The 17,221-nt window shown below is 39.8% G+C and overlaps 2 protein-coding genes across 2 annotated transcripts; both read right to left on the reverse strand.

Moving 5' to 3' along the window:
* Positions 1-378: 378 nt before the first annotated feature.
* On the reverse strand, positions 379-3,127 carry LOC111611048. The gene is made up of 6 exons (XM_023346663.1): positions 3,045-3,127; positions 2,589-2,921; positions 2,432-2,473; positions 2,217-2,327; positions 2,080-2,108; positions 379-711 (listed from the first exon to the last, which is right to left on the reverse strand). Exons 1-6 carry the CDS (start codon positions 3,103-3,105, stop codon positions 589-591), a joined length of 699 nt encoding a protein of 232 aa, XP_023202431.1. The 5' UTR covers positions 3,106-3,127; the 3' UTR covers positions 379-588.
* Positions 3,128-10,157: 7,030 nt separating this feature from the next.
* Positions 10,158-12,414, reverse strand: LOC102234006 (immunoglobulin kappa light chain-like). The gene is made up of 5 exons (XM_014469124.2): positions 12,355-12,414; positions 11,550-12,248; positions 10,669-10,785; positions 10,549-10,592; positions 10,158-10,441 (listed from the first exon to the last, which is right to left on the reverse strand). Exons 1-5 carry the CDS (start codon positions 12,407-12,409, stop codon positions 10,316-10,318), a joined length of 1,041 nt encoding a protein of 346 aa, XP_014324610.2. The 5' UTR covers positions 12,410-12,414; the 3' UTR covers positions 10,158-10,315.
* Positions 12,415-17,221: the final 4,807 nt, after the last annotated feature.

Here is a 17,221-nt window from a genome sequence, read left to right on the forward strand (position 1 = left end):
CACCTCAGTGGAAAGTAACTTGGGGGCGGGATTACCAGCTTCACTGTTGTTTACAAATGCATGATGAATGACAAATACTGTTTGCCATACAGAGTGACGGATCTGTCCATGAGCTCTACTTTTCTTTTATTACATTAACAACAACTTCATGAACACAAAGGCTGATATTTCATCTAAAATGACTCGGTGAGTTTTGTCTGCTTTTGTTTCCGTTGTTCCCTTGCAGACCTGCTGATTTCAGTTGCACTTGACCACAGTGGGCTGCCTCTTCCTGTGACATGAGCTGATGTTTGTCACCCCCACCCATCCCCCCAGGCCCCCAGGAGCCCATTTCACTTTCAGTCTCAGTTTTCTCATTACATGTGCCTCGTTTGAGTCCTTTTAATACAACATGAAATAATTTAATGCGCATAACAAAAATAAAAACCATTCATTGACACAGGGATGCATGAAAGAACTGGATACAGTTTAACTGGATTTTTTTAATACTAGCTAATAGACATTTAACAGCTTTATCTCTAATTCAGATACAAAAAAACTGCATTGAATTAATAGCAAACATTTTCAGCCAAATATACAAGATGATATTTATCTGCTGTTGGTATACAGAACATGAGTCTCCACTGCGATGTGTTTTGATGCCTTCATGATTTGTTCAGTGTTTGGGAAGAACCTCAGCAGAGCAGAGTGGAGGTCAGAAGAGCCCAGAGTCTGGGAACAGAGGAATCAGTGTTATGGAAGAGAAGCATCTCAACACCTGGCAGACATGTTGTTTACTGCGTCACACTCAGCTCAGTTATAGTTATTTATGTGGAGCCATTTCACAACAAATGTCGTCTCAAGGCACTTTACAAAAGACAAAAGTCATTTTTGATTCAATCACACATACATTCCAATTGATCCTCAAATACAGTAAGCTCAGTTAATAATTAAAAATACTTTAAAAACTTTCTATTATGATACAAAGCCTCCCGTCAGGCACATGTAGGCCTGCATTGCTGTGTGGGGCTGTGTTAGTCCAGCCCCACGCTGACTAACTGCATCTAGTGAATATCACCTAAAATAACATAATCAGTGTTTCTTCAGGATGAAAGGAAATATAATCTAACATGCTTCATTTATTATTATTTTCTGCTCATCCAATGTCGGGTCATGAAGTAGTGGACAACACTACTACTACACTACTAGTAGTGAGTAGTGTCAAGAACAATCTCATTCTTTTGAACGTCTCTTTACCCTGAGTGATTCTATTTACTTAACCAGTGAATAAATATTATATATTATATTCAATCCAAAGTCATAAATTGTTCCAGTTTCACTCCAGTACTGTTTAATGTCAGACGGCCATCAGGCTCCTGAATCTTCGGGCTGATTCAAACGTGGGTCCACTTTAACCTTAAATCTTCTAGGTAATTATTCAAAGTACTAAGAGACAAAAAAGAGTCTTAAGCCTGGTTTTAAAGTTTACAGAAAGGAACTTCTAACGCAAGAAACACACTGGAAATTCACAAGTCACACAGGACAGGTTTCACTGTCTGAACTGGAAACGGCACAACAGAACTGTTCTGTGAGGGTTGAGAAACATGACAGTCCAACAAAACCTTCCTCAAGATTTGCATTTTAACATGCTGTCAATGCTGGCGCTGAAAAGAGGGAAAAAAGGCTGAGGAGAAGAAGACAGCGTTGAGCGCTGACAGCTGAGCAAACCAGGGCAAAAATCAGGAAACTGCTGCTGCAGCCGTCTCACTGCTCAGTTTCCCCAGAAAATCTTAAGCACTGCTTGATATTTGACACAAGTGGTTCTTCGTATGGATGCACTAATCTAGGTGTAGCTGAATCCATCTGATAGATTTTAACAGTCAAGTTGATGAGCGTGATCATGAAGCAAGCAGTCAGATTGCCCAAAGCCACAAAAACGAAGGGTTTCAGTATGTTACAGTTATTTATACTGTTCCAGTTAGTTTTCCACCATCAATTATCTTTTTTTTTTTTTCCCATTTCAGTTTTTGCCATTTTGTTCATTTTAGTTGACTATAATAACCTTGGTTCATACAGTGTCAGTTAAATTACTCAGTTTACCTCGTTTCTTTCTTTCTGCAGCCTTGAAGCTAAAAGACAAATGGAAAAGTCTGGTTAGTTTATTGCTGATTACATATTTATTGTTCTGTTCTAAATTAGCTTGGAATAAGTTGTCCAATAATATAATCAAACTGTACCTCTCTCAAGTCTCCTGTTTTTAACAGCCAGAACAACGACTGCTACAAAGAGAAGAGCAGTCAGAGAACCTAAAATCCCAGGCATCAGGTCCATCAGTTGCTCCGCTTCTTCTATAAATATTTACATATTACATTTTATTTTTCATCTATTGAGCAAAGTGGTATTTTTGCTGCAGTAAAATCCAGTGAACTCTTCTCTAAGACAAATAACCTACTTGTATTATCAGAATCCCCCTCGTCTTTGGAGTCTCTGTTAGCTGAAAATATGGATGATATTTTTTGGTCGGTTATTTCTTCTTTTAAATTTTGCAATAACTTTGTATTACAACAAAAACGTTCTGAGATTATTAAGGAACACCGAGTCAGTCTTACCTTTAATGGTTAACTCTGTTGCTCTGCCAATAACTGTATGTTTCTTTACATAAAATCCACAGAAATACAACCCAGAGTCCATCAGGTCCACTTGTTTGATTTGAAGAAAGAAAACTGTCTTGTTGGAACTCATGATAAATTTTTCACGGTGGAATCCATCGCAGTATGAAGGTTCGCCTTCAGCACCGTACATGGAGGAGATGCAGCTGGGTTTGGTTCCATGAACCACTCTGAACCAGTCTGTCTGGGTTGGAGATGGAGAAATGTTGGAGCAGGACAGAGTGATGTCCTCACCAGGATGGACGTCCACAGTTAGAGACTCACAGATCCAACCTGAAACAAACAGATTCAACTCTAAGATGACAAAAGTAAATAAGCAAGAATGGAAGACTGATAAAGTTAAAGAACACAGTTTAAATGGAGTCCATGTTGAAGATGATTTAATATCATACTTACTGTGGCTGCAGAGAAGTATAACTGTTATCTGCATGAAGTTCTCCATTCTGCGTACAACCATGTCTCAGTTTGGCCGCTTCTTATGCAGGGAGATTTATTAGAAAGGGGAGTGGTGAACAGTTCACTTCACATCAGAAGGCTTGTGTTTCTCTTGATCAAATTTTGACTTTAGAAATATGCAATTCGATTCAATAAAAGTTTAATTATACCATCAGTAAACTAACCAGTTTGGTTATTGTTAACTTATTTATACTGAAAGCAGCGTGGCACCCTGTCATTCTAAAGTCTTGTGAAGAGGATGAGCATAGTTACAGGGATTTTTTTTTTTTTTTTGGACAATCCTTCACCACCGTCATCTCCAGAGGTTCCACTTCAATCCCTGGAACAGAATCGTCCTTCTTCATCACCCAGTTCAGGTTTTTTTAAATCCCTGGCTCTGCTGCTGTTGCCCCAGCAGGTGATGGCAGAAGAGATTACACTCCAAACAACAGACTCACTGAAGATAGGCAGCATCTGGCTGCAAACACTGAAGTTTATCTACATCAATGTTTCTCAACTCCAGTCCTCATGGACCACTGCCCTGCATATTTTAGACGTGTCTCTCTTCCAGAACACCTGGTTCAAATGATTGCCTGACCTCTTCTGTATGCCATCAAGTGATGCAGAAGGCTGTTAATCACCCATCCATTCAAGTCAGGCGTGAGGCAGAAGGGAAACATCTGTAACATGCAGGGCAGTGGACCCTGAGGACGGGAACTCAGAGACACTGAGCTCCACTACTCACAAAAAGTTAGAGATGTTTGGCTTTCTGGTGAACAAAGACCACAAGCTGAACCTAAAATCCACTACAACCTTTACAGTTTATTTTGCACAACTTCCTGGTTTCTAACAAGGAGATTAACAGCAAAATTCACAAAGAGTGTTTCTAATCCGTCAGTGAATCGACCAATAAATTTCCTGGTTCAATCAGAACTGGTATTCTGACAGTCCTCCTCATCATGCTGTTCACGTTTTGACATCATGAGGCCAAGATGACACATAAAAACAGATCATCAGCGAGTTTCCACTTCAAACTTCAAGCAGGACGTTCTCAGACAGAAGAGCCACCAAACCCAGAGGTAAAGTTGTAAAGGAGTTTAAAGGGTTAAGTTATAAAATAATTTTACCAACTTTGAACGTCTCACAGAGGGCTGTTCATTCTGTCCTGCAGAACAATGACAGTGTTTGGCACATCCTCAGAGCTACGAAGACATCCCTGTGGACTCAACCAGGAAAGGTGAGCATCGATCAGTGAAGCAGCCAGGAGGCCCACTGTAAATCTGGATATGATGCAGCGTCTCATAACTCAAGTTGAATAATCTGTCAGCAGGATAACTCAGTTGTATAATGTCAAGAAGAAAGCAACTATTGAAAGAAAACCTCAAGAAGACCATCTTGTAGTTTACCACAAGCCATGTAGGAAATACAGCAAACATGTGGAAGACCAAGTTCTGGTTAGAAGAAACCAAAACGTAACTTTTTGGGTTACATGTCTAACACTACTGGGTTGGACTTAAAAGATTTCAAATGTGGAGCGCTAAACTGCTTGTGTTAAAGAGGTGCATACTGCTCTACATAAATGAGGATTTTTTTTATGAGCTGCTGGATATAATCATAGACAAATGGTAGAACAAAGCAACCGTAAAAAAAAAAAATCCAGTTTGAAGCCGTGGAGAGGGAAGTCCTGGTGGAGGATCAAAATAAACACAAAGGAGAACCTCAGCAGAGTTATAGTTGTGCTTTCATAGGTTCACTTTGAAAGCAGTGAACCTATGATCAACTTGTTTCACACAAGTTGAGCAGGAGGTGTGTCTTTTATGCTTGACATAGACATTGGTGCGGTATTCTCCTAAAAGGAGCTCACACAGTGAATATATACAAGTGAACGTTCTCTGCAAGAGCACTGTCCAAACCCTTCACTTTCAAGCTGGGTTTATAGTTGATGCATTGAACTGGGCGTGAGGATGCTGGTACCCGTTGTCCAACCCTCTGCATTGACTTTGCACACTGTCATGGCACCTGGTCATGCACCTCCACATAGCAGCCCGGTGTGGGCTGACTCAAACTGGATGATTTGGAAGGTGCTCTTGCATTTTTGACGAATATTGCACCAATGTTTGGATCAATTATAAAAGTCACACAGCTGTCCTGGCTAGTGCATCTACAAGATCCTCTAAAAGTGCGACTATAACTCAGGCTCAAGCATTGCCAGAAGAAATGCCTTTTGAAGACCCTAAAGGCATCCAGACTGTGATGATACTGATCGGCAGCTGCTGCAGCAACAGACATCAGACAGATGCACTATGGGCCATTATGCAGAAGGTCAGAGCTGTATACAGTAATGCGCGTACCCTCCGCCATGACATGCGGGTCATCGTAACACACACAGCTCTGTGTCTGGGCTGACAATGTCTATCAATGCCCTAGCAGCAGACAGGAGATCATTTCGTGGCAGTGGTCATTAACCTGACCACTGCCGGCACATGAAAAGGGAGGAGAGTGCACTGGTGGTCACCACAGCAACCTGCAAAAATACAAAGCCACAAATGAGAACATTGTTTTCAGAAAAAGAAAACTGAGATACAGTCAGTGCTAATGGTGTTGAGATTCATCTTCTGGCAGCATAAAACACACAGTCAGAGCTACAACAGAAGGATTAGATCAAAATGATCAGATCTAAGTTCTGCTATATAGAATATGTAGGAAAGCTACAAATGTCTGTTTATTACATCTAATATGACTCAGCAGGATTTACTTTGTCAAGAAACATTTGCATAAATATCTGCTTGTTCTTCTGCATAGGGACTCCTGTTATTTCCACAGGAACGTCTGGACTCTTCATCACCAGCTGCAGTTTGTGTAGACACCTTTGCAGAAGTACTAACGTATTTATCAAGTACATAGGAGACAGGAAACATTGTTTAACTGGTAGCCACACAGCCCTGCTGTCCGGAACACACAGAGACAACGAGGCTTCGCCTTTATTGCTTTTATAACAGAGCGTAACCTTCCTCTTTACAAAGTAGTGCCAATTAAATTACAATAGTGGCGAACACCTGAGACCCGAGAAGGTGGTGGAGACAAAACCCAAAAGGCTTACAGCTGTGATGACAAAAAAAGGGGCTGGAAACGAATCTACTCTTCCAAAATATTATTACTCAAACAGTATACAGAAGCGAAAGAAAAAGAATTACTGAATATTTGCAATTAAAACCAGTAAATATCTAAGAATGAACAATATATAAAAATAAGACATTAACAAACAAAACAGATCAAACTCCAGTGAACTACGGCTGTGAAGCTATGATGGGTAGAGTCAGATCAGGCTGAAGTGGTGTTAGTGCTCTCTGATGTGTGTGTGGTCTGTGGTGTCGACTTCAGCTTCCTGCTCACACATCTCACTCCTCCACCAGAGGACCATTTGACTCGTTTGCATGAGAAAGAGACGCCTTGGTGGGGTGTTGTTTGTGTGGGGGCTTGAGGCCCAACCCGCCACGGTGGCTTCCTAGCAACCTGCTTCTGTGTTGGACGTTTGGCTGCTGGAGGCGACTGGCCCATTCGCCTGCTGTCGCCTTCAAGAGCCGAGGCTGCAGTTCCCACCCTCTGATGCTGAGTGTTTTCATTGTTGATGGTCTGCACCTACAGGTGACAGATACACACATACACCCCTGCTTACTCTACACACACTCTGCCAACCACCAACCTAAACCTACATGCACACATGCATATGCATGCATGGACATACACATAGCATGTCTTTCTATCTTCACAAGAACCTTGAATTGACTTCCATTGATTTTTCAATCATTTCTTCAGCCTAACCCTAACCCTAACCTAAACCTTAGTCCTAAACCCAGCCTAGAACCCAAAACAACAACTCTTCCTGGGCTTTGGGCCCCCACACAAATGGTTCTGCGTCCTTTCAAATGTCTTTTTTATTGATTATTAGCAATATATTGACAGAAACATTACAAGACCATGTACAATAGACACATTTTAACAGATTTTAGTCCACAAACAGGAGACTCACCCAGCAAAATGAAACTCAGGTAAAATAAATCAAATATGCACAGCAGAAAAAAGACAGCAAACGAATAATGCCATTTAATATAATGCTATGAAAATAACTTCAATTAGTCACATATGTGTGATGAAAGAAAAATTAATTCATTAATTTATAAAAGATGGGCTACTTATAGAGATAATAGTAACAGATTTCTCATAAACAATTAAGAAGAGACACCAAACGTTATGAAATCTATTTTCTAAATGTTTGTCAGTCAGATCAACAACTTTATCAATTTAGCCTGTCTACTTCGATGTCAGACTCAGCCAGATGTGTGATGTCATAATGTAAGAGATGTTTGTATCATATTTTTTTTATTTTTTACATTGTACTGCTTCAAAGTAGAGGAAAAAAAATGCAGTACAAAGGATAGGTTTTTACATTATTGTTATGTTATTATACACATTAGTTATATCTATTTGACATTTCTACATAATGTCATATGAGCCATTCAGGCCAAAAGTTGCCGAACTGTTGCAGACAGTGTTGCAGTGCCCCCTAGAGGTAAAAAGTGTTACAGCATGGTGACTGCTAAGGAGGAAGTGTCAATGCAATGCAGCGATCTCTACTTTATCTCTGACAGGTTCCATCTGTCTATGGCTTTTAACTGACTCAGCAGCATTCTTTCAGTACACAGTCCCACTCTGTTTGACTAGTGGAATCATAAATATGGATTTAGAAATGAATAAAATCCAACAGGCAGATTCTATGGTAAGGTTAGGGTTAGTTCAAATCAGGTTTAGTTTATTCTAAATTTGGTTAATAAGTTTAAGGAAACTGGTTAGATTGCATCAAGTCATTCATTCACTCCTAGACAAACATGTAGCATCAGTCTAGCTTACATCGTTGTTGCCTTTTAAGCAATCTCGCGTAAAAAGAATGCTTATTATGGGAGATTGCTGTAACAGGATCGGTTTTTAGTGGACCAGTCCAGAACACCCCCCTTTTTGTCTTCAACTTGTTGGAAAATAAATGCTCTCTAAAGTCATAGTTCTTCTGAAGATAGAAACAAATCATTATTTTACCTTCCAGGGCCTGCTGCTGAGAAGCATCCCCACAGCATGATGCTGCCACCACCATGCTTCACAGTGGGGATGGTGTGTTTGTGGTGGTGTGCAGTGTTAAAAGAGTCTTGTCTGATGAGACCAAAAAGCTCCATCCTGGTTTCATCAGACCAATGAACTTTATTCCTCTTCACCATGAAGTCTGCAGCATGCCCACTCCTCCATGCTGCAGCTTGTAGCTCCTTCAGCGTTGTTATGGTAACCCGGTGTCCTCTCTCAATAGTCTCCTTCTTGCACAGTCACTCGGGTTGTGAGGACGACCTGACCTAGGCAGGTTTACACGTGGGCCATATTCCTTCCATTTCTTGATGATGGATTTAACTGGACCCCAGAGGATGTTCAGGGCCGTAGAGGTCATTTCATATCCATCCCCTGACTGATACTTTTCAATCGCATTTTCTCCTAGACTTAAACTGAGACTTTTTTTTTTGTCATTGCACAAAGACACAACAGTGAATTTGGCAACTGAAAAAATACTGAAAAACTATAAGTGTGACTAAAACTACATGTAGATATATAGAAGTGTTGCTGATTTAGGTCAGAGAAAAAGAAAAACAACTTCTGATTTTCTGTGTCTTCTTGCTGTAATGGTTGCCAGGACTACTGATTAACCAGTGAATGGACCTCAGGTGGTCTCCATGCCTCTCATTGTGAGACTACCTGACTACTAGCACCAGTTGGCTGGACCTCTGTCGAATTAGGTCAGTGATCGTCAGTGGTGAATATTTATGTAATCACTTCTTTTGGGTTAAATATTTCTATTATTTATTATTTTAGAATCTGTTTTCACATTGACACCAAAGTTTATTTTGTAAATTGATTTACCAAAGAAACAAAGCCAAATTTGGTTATTGTTGTTGATAATAAAACATCCAAGGAGATGAATTCTTCTTTCATTGCTGAATGTAGCACAATAAACCAAACACTTCACAGAGCTCTGTTCAATCCACCGTCTAAAAGTATTAAAAGAAATGGCACAGCTGCAATCCCACCATGACATGCTGAGCAACGAGAGGCACAGGGAGACTCTGGAGGGGCTGCAGGGATCCAGGGCTCAGGTGAACCTGCTGACGTTCATCCTGCTCTTTCAAGAGAGATCGATTTTACAGTTGATCATATAGGACATATCAATCATGTGGAAGGAGAATATTTTTTTCATTTATCTATACATCATTATTATTGCGCGTGTCGGAACCCAATCGCAATACTGTTAAATACTCTGAGAAATGGAACTTAGTAATTAAATTATGGTAGAAAACATTCAACGCAAGTTTTTAAATTTAATACAAAGGGTCGTTTCTTTACACTTAATGTGATTTTATATATATTGCTAGATGACGGAAATAGAAAAACAGTAAGAAACATTACAGAAATGTATTCATCTTCAATGGGACAAATTTTAATTTCATAGTGTGATTAATTGCTTAAGGTTAAAAATGTGTTTTCTTAGTAAAGTATGCCATTATAATGATAAAATTTGAATTTAAGAGGAAAAAAAACCTTAATTTATGTTTTACTATCACAGTCACTTGTTGCACTTTGAGCTCAGCTTCATTATTTTGTTTATCCCTGAATATTGAAAAAAAAAAAACCTCTGTTTGTTGTGGACTGAACAGTAATGAAGAGGATCAAGATTAATTAGATTTATTTTTATTTTTTTTAAAAGGCTCTTCAGGCTGTTTAACAGTTAAGATGATTTAAAAAAAAATCTTATGTGATTTTCAGTTTTGTCATTTCTGTGGCTGGTAAATTATAAGGCAATTTAACAACAGTGATGTGTTTAATCACTAGTTATTCTGAACCTTTGAAATTATTTAGAACTCAGTCGACATGTTTGAGGTGAACGGATCAGATAAAATCCCAGAACAAACATCGACATTTGAGGCTGTAGGTTGATAAAATGTGGAAAGAGTTCAAGCACTGGTCATTATTTAAGTAGACCAACCCAAATATATTTTATTATATCAAACATCTTTTTCTACTATACAGCTTTATGTCATTTTAATATCATTTCTTACAAGAGGTTGCCAGTGGCAACGTTAATAACAATTGATGGTTATAGCATTTTTGATGTCATGATCATACAAAACTAAACTCCAGTTTTACTTCTTTATAGCAGAGTACACACAGTCGATCATTTCATTTCTCTGGTCTTGTCCTGTTGATGTGTAAACCTTCTGGAGCCTCAAACCTGCATACTGGAGGTCTTCTTCATCTTGGTCTTCGCTCTAATGGTACAAACACATTGAAATGTAAAGATTTAATAGGTAAAATAAAAGGTGTCCAGAGAAATTTTATGAAATAAACTAAAATCGGTAACGGAGACGATAAAAACCTCTGCAGTTCTTGTGTCAGGATAGGAGAGTCTGGAATGAGGTTCTGAAAAAAGAACACAAATTTAGTTTCCCGAAGCCGTTTTCAGTCGGCAGACGTTAGAAACAAGCAGCTGTGGTACCGGAGGTGTTGGAGTTCTTTCTCTTATAAATCCTGAACAACAAGAGAGCTTGTAAAAAACTCAAGAAGGAAGTGAAGGCCAAAGCTCCAGTAAGAAGATGCATAGAATTCACCTCATCTGTAAAAACGTCAGAAAAGAGAGAAAGTATTTTTTTTACTTTTAGTCAGAGAAAATAATCTTCACAGTGCCTTGTAAAAGTTTAGTAGCTAACATGCCTTGGACTAGGACACTAGGACACTTTTACAGAACTGGAGAGCTCCTTCAGTGACAGACTGCTGCATCCTGGATACGCCAAGGAGAGTTACCATAGAAACTTCCTTTCAGCCTCTGTTAGGCTCTAGAACTATCACTGCTCCCATTTCTGCTGCGATTTCACATGTTTTTCTGCACTGCACTGATATATAGTTTTATAAACTGTCTATTTATGTTCAATACACATGAACATTATGCACACTACGAAAAAAAGTCATCCTTGCACATCCTTTTGATCAGAGCACAAAATTTCTATTTCTAACAGCCGCACAGTATTTTTTCAAGTCATTATTTTGTACAGTATATTATTATTATTATTATTAATACTATTTGCGCGTACATATATATATACATTTAAGAGGATCTTTGTTTTTATGTGAATCTGCATTTTGATGGTGCTGTTACACCTCAGCTTTCCCAGTTGAGTTAAGAAGTAAAATTCTATTCTATTGTAATACCATTGATGATTTACAAAATTTATTGCAAGTAAAAATCAGAAGAATGTGTAAACAAATGTGTTTATTTATTATTAGAGAGCAATAGTGATTACACAGCATCATGAAGACCAAGGAATGCAGCAGACATTCAGGGAGAAAGCAGTGGAGAAGTTCAGCTATAAAGTTGCTTACCTTTAAAGCCCAGTTTGGTTCCATTTCCAAACACTATGTGTCCACAGGAAGCCACAGCACAGTAGTAGGTTCCAGCCTGAGACCCAGTCAGGTTCTGCAGCAGCAGGCTGTACCGACATGAACCGGTTCGCTCCTGAGTTTTCTGGCCACACTGATCGTTCCTGCCTCTGCGGCTGTAAAGGAGTCCTGGAACTGATTCTCCATTGTTCCTGAACCAGTAAACACTGTGTTCTCCATCACAGCTCCCAGTTTCTGCTGTGCAGGTTAGAGTCACATGACCTCCCGGCTGGACGGCCTCAGATTCTACCTGATGGACCAAAGTCTGCATGTTTGAGTCTGAACCCTTCACGAACACCGTAGTGCCATTTCCAAATTCGAAATTGTACATGTAACCACTGGAGCAGTAGTAAGTGGCTGTGTCTGAAGGCTGCAGCTCGGTAATAATCAGGTGGTTTTTACCTTCTCCAGAGTCCAGGCTGAAACGTGGATTGTTTTCAAATTCATTGTAAAAAGTACGCTGTCCATATTTGAACACAGTGGAAATGAGTTGTGGTTTTTGTCCCAAGGTGAGTTTATACCAGCTGAACTTGGCAGCCTCATCAGTTTCATAGGAACAATCCAAAGTCAAAGTCTCTCCAGCTTCAGCTGACAAAACGCTGCTTTTCTGACGGACAGCCAAGGAGACGGTTTTTTTCTGAGCTGAGGAAAGGAAAAGGCCGAATGAATCACACCCATAATTAACACATGAAACCAAAGTCACAAACTTCAAAGGAATTACACTTAAGACACAAAAGCACAAACTCACCCATGTTCACCAGGGGCAGACATGTCAGCCAGAAGACAAAGTGTGCAGGTGTCATCTTGGTCAAACTGCTGAATGAAAGGAACTTCAATCCTTCCTTCACTTTATAGTCAAGACTGTACTTGTGTGGCCCAGTAGGAGTGACAGCATGTCATGTTCAGGAAACGTGATCACTTATTCACTGACGGTTGTTGGTCATTCTCAGAAAACAAGACCTTCTGTCAAATTGGTGCAAGTGGATTGCAGGCAGCAAATTTTGGGTTTTGGGGGGGGAAAAATCCCAGGGTGTTTAAAGCATTTCAGTTTTAGCGAATATGCATCATCAAACATCAGAGCTGAGTAAAAAAATAAATAAAATTTTTATCAGACATTTTTTTTCCCCAAGTTAACAGTTCCCAGTTATTTCAAATAATTTACGCAGAAATTAGTTTGTTTCAGAACAAATCACTTTCATGTAAAACACTGTATTACACAGCTGCTGAGGTTGTAGAAAAGTAAAAATGACATTAACTTAACATCAGTCTAACTCAAATAAATCAGAAGGGATGGTTTTCATTACTTTCCAGTCATTTGGTGCAACTAAGCAGATTCCTAAATAGCTTCGTTTAGGTCCCAGTTTAATCAGGGAGAGCACTCAAGAAAGTCTGTGCTGCTCTGACTGTTATGTAAATGTTTCTTTGTAAAACAGAAATAAGGAATCTGCTAATTTTTTATTTTACCCATGAACTTCAAAACATACATTTTTACTATTATTATTACACTTATTGTATAATTTTATCAATTATTACCATTTATTTGCTTTGCACTTTTGTAATTTATTCAGCAACATGAAGGGATTTGTTTGAACCTTTCTGTAGAATAAGGAGGTTCTGTATGTTTCTCAGAACATACAAAAAACATAACAGTGAATTACTCATGAAATCAATGTGTAAACTCATTAAGCAGCAGCTTTGATTTGTCTACAGGATCAGAGATCTATATTTGGACAATTAAGTATTTCAATTATTTCTGCAAAATTTCAAAAAAGCTCAAGCTTATCTTCAGCCGGGAGACAGATGCTAGTTAAACCAGCGACTGGTCAAACACATCAGTGGATCGTCTTTCTTCAGAGATGCAGTTCTTCTTATCCTGTCTTCATCAGGATAAGAACGTCTTCCCAAATGCAGACTATAGACAAACAGAAAGTCCTTTGTTCACCTGGAGCAGAGTAGGAAAAAGAGCTAGCAGTGCATTCTGGGATTCAGAGTCTCCTGGTTCTCTGTGTAGCTCAGAACACAAGCGATGAGGTAACACTGCTAGTGAGAGGAGTCCTAACTGATGCTAACACTCAGGAGTGGAATGACCAGCAGGCTGCTCCTCTGAAAGCTGCAGTATGTCACTTCATAAAGAATATGTTGTTAACATATGTACTAAAACTGTCACCATGTCATGACAATTTGTTATGAGTCAGATAATCTGTGAAAAGATCATCCTCCTTCACTTTCTCTCTCTGCTGCTGTCTGAAGAAACGCATTAATCCCAACCAAAAACAACCAATCAGAGCCAGGAGGAGGGGCTTAGCACTGCCAATCCCTCTCATACACTTGCTGCTAAATGGACTAGTGGGGGAGACACAATTTACCATTACAGGAAAACTGCTTATCTGCTGTCATCAATGGCTATGCTAACTAGCATGAGCATTCACAGCAGGATCTGCTGATAGGGATAAACTGCAGGAGAGGTGAGATGACCAGTGCCTTACAAAATTGTGATTGACAGCACTAAGACCCGCCTCCTCACTCTAATTGGTTGTTTCTAGTTAGCACTGGGAGAAGGCATTTCTCCCACAGATGATCTTTCTCATAACATGTCATGACATCGTGACAGCTTCAACAAATATGTGAGAGCTGGACAAAGGCACCAGGACCCCTTCTGACCAATGGGATCAGGGTGTAAGAAAATGGATGGATGGAAGCATGAAATACTTAAACTTGGGAGGTTTATTGATTTGGCCTTTTTATCCACCTTTTGTCTCAGAAGCTTTAGATCTGCTTACATCTAAACCACATGTATCGCTGTGTGGGAGTGAAGACTTTGATTTGTGGGTATAAAGATTTGAAAACCATCTTCCTCCCTCCTCACAATTGTGAACAACTTGGTGCTGGCTGAAAAGTTTGAGTTTTCCAACTCACCCTGAAGTCAGAAATGAACATTATTGCTGACGCATTGTTAAGACTATTTAAGGTAAGCTGCTCTTTGGGGGTCGTAGTGACAGGTGACGTGAAGTAACTGGAAACGAGGCGGAGGCTTCCTGTTTGCTGACCTCACAGAGGTTCACGACAGAAGAGTGTCGCTGGTTCACCGTTGGTCTCTCAACCACAAAGTAGCATCTGTTGAGTTTGTGGTTTTCAGACAACATGTTGGCAGCAAACTGCCTGTGAAGACCAGCGGGCTCCATCGCTTCACTCAGAGCATGTGTTTGCTTCAGACACATAAACATTTTATCTGTGGTGATGTTGGTTGGTTTTGTTTTTAGTTGATTAAGGCCAGAGTGTGTCTTCCATGCTTACATTTATTATCTCTTTTTGCTGGAGAAGCTGCATGGCACCATTTATACATTTTTAATGCGAAAATGTAGCAAGTAATGTCTTGTTGATTACCTGACAATGAGGTTAGTTCATTGTGAGACCTAATAAAACCAACATAGGTCTTAATTCTTAAAATATACTTTTTTTATTTGTGGACAATTGAACTTGATTGGACTATACTGTAGGATCAATCTGGAATGTAGTTTGTAATTAAATGTCTTAGTATGATTGCATAAATTGGTTTGATTGTATACAATTGGATATAAATATTGAACCCAGCACCTCTCTGAGTGACACAATAAAAATCTGAATACTAAAAAAACAACCTGAAGTTGCAGGTCTCTTACATGTGCCTCCAATTCATTATCTTGGTTCCTGCTTGTCTCTGACTGTCATTGTGTTCACACCAGACCCGACATGATCAAGGTTTGGTCAGAGACAAGTTGTTGTGGGTTTGGGCTTCTGGTCAGGTTTCCTGTGTTTGCACTCAGCCAGCACTGATGTTTCCGCCAGTGGAAACTTGTGCTGTGCAGACCACACCACCTCCACCACACAGGTGGAGAGGAAGACCTGGTAAACAGTAAGACAACGCTGTAGACTAAATGTTCCAACCTTTTGGTTGATGTGTTTAGATGACTGGAGAAGTTTATTTCATGAGTGTGTGGTCAGTAGTGCACTGTAATACTGATCACACACTCAGTGTTGCTGTGCATCTAGCAAGTAGACAACATGCTTCAGACACATAAACATTTTATCTGTGGTGATGTTGGCTCCTTGCAGTGGTGATGCAAGGAGCCACCACTCCTTGCATCACCAAGGAGTGGAGCAAGCAGCACCACCACTGCTTGCTAACTGACTGTAGCTAGCAGTCAGTTAGCAAGGTCACACTCACACACATATCCATTAACATAACCTACTTGTTTTTGGAGCCTCAGCATAAAACCATCTAAGAATTGAAAGAAACATTCAGGTTTGACAAATATATATATATGTATATATTTTCATTGCAATAAAAGTGTGAGGAGTCCAGAGCCCCCTGCTGACCAATAGCTTTACTTCACTCATTTCAAAACTGATGATTTAATTTGAATAAACACACTGAGCTGTGGTTGGGAGAAAAGCTGCCATTTTCTCCCAGGTTGATAGTGTGGTTATGTCCAAGTTCTAAAACAGAGAGTTTCAAAACAGAAAGATCAATGATATTTGGTATCATAGTCACCATATTTATGAGATAATAAGAGATAATAAGCAAAAATGCTTATTTTTAAAGGTGCATAGCACTAACTATAGCACTGTTTGCCTTTAAGGTTGCCTCACTCTGCAAACTGCAGTGATAGACTCAGGTTTCGCCACATTAGCCTGATAAAACATGCTGAGTTTTTCACTTGAATTTGGTTCTAAAATAAACAGCAGCTGTACTCAGTTCAGCCGTTTGCCAGCAGGGAGCAGCTTCCTGTCTACCCTCCATACAAATAACTGATCTAAGCAATCAAATGTTCAACAATTAGTTTCTACAGCACTTGGATGTGGTCATGTATGGTATTGAGTTTGAAGAAATCAGTATTTCAAATAAAAAAAAACCCTTCAGATCTAAGAAGTGTTGCAAAGTAAACATTTGCTTGCTTGAAAGGCGGAGCGCCCACATGCTGCGGTCAGACATAAAAGGTTTGCTTCTGTTCTCTATTCTCTGAAGCTCAAACAATGTGTAAAGACCTCTCTGCTCTGTGCGTCTAAAGACGTTGGCTTCGAGCTGTGACCTTTGCTTTTGGAACCAAATCATAAAGTAGATCTTATTATTTGCAAGCCTTGGTGCTCAGATGCTGACTTCAACGTTAGACTTGATGTATTTTTAGTTCTGCAGCCAGCTGACTAATACAGAGAGCAGAGTGTTGTTGTCGCTGAGTTCCCGCTCTGGCCCGGCCCGCTCACGTCGACCTCAGCCCTGGTGGTTTGTCGGCCCCACCTCTCCTCCGTCCTGACAGGATGTCTCTGTGGTCAGAGCTCTGATGCAGCTTGTTTTTCTCCTGCTGCTTTACAACAACGGCTCTGCCCTCTGACTTCTCATCAGTATTTATACTTTGACATTTATATTAGCAAAGTGAAACCCAACATATTAGCTGCGTTTTCTGTTACAAACGTGTGAAAATCTTTGTTTTCTGCTGATGTCGAAGAAACACAAGACCGTTTCCATTAAATAAGAAATTAATATTTCACAGGCTTCTGCATCTCTGCACATGCAGCTTGAAAACAGAAAACAATCACCATAAAAATCCCCCAAGGTCTAAAAATATCACCACTGGTGC

Source organism: Xiphophorus maculatus, chromosome 14 (genome assembly GCF_002775205.1).
Source record: "Xiphophorus maculatus strain JP 163 A chromosome 14, X_maculatus-5.0-male, whole genome shotgun sequence".
In the NCBI taxonomy this organism is placed as follows: domain Eukaryota; kingdom Metazoa; phylum Chordata; class Actinopteri; order Cyprinodontiformes; family Poeciliidae; genus Xiphophorus; species Xiphophorus maculatus.

Bases quoted from the DNA above. Each gene is read 5' to 3' on its own strand.
- LOC102234006 (XM_014469124.2), bottom strand. From the start codon at position 12,409: ATGACACCTGCACACTTTGTCTTCTGGCTGACATGTCTGCCCCTGGTG. The intron at 12,249-12,354 runs GTGAGTTTGTGC...TCCTTTCCTCAG, and splicing joins TCTGCCCCTGGTGAACATGG to CTCAGAAAAAAACCGTCTCC. The intron at 10,442-10,548 runs GTTTTTATCGTC...TTGTACCATTAG, and splicing joins CTGACACAAGAACTGCAGAG to AGCGAAGACCAAGATGAAGA.
- LOC111611048 (XM_023346663.1), bottom strand. From the start codon at position 3,105: ATGGTTGTACGCAGAATGGAGAACTTCATGCAGATAACAGTTATACTT. The intron at 2,922-3,044 runs GTAAGTATGATA...TGTTTGTTTCAG, and splicing joins TATACTTCTCTGCAGCCACA to GTTGGATCTGTGAGTCTCTA. The intron at 712-2,079 runs GTAAACTGAGTA...CTCTGTTCCCAG, and splicing joins TGCAGAAAGAAAGAAACGAG to ACTCTGGGCTCTTCTGACCT.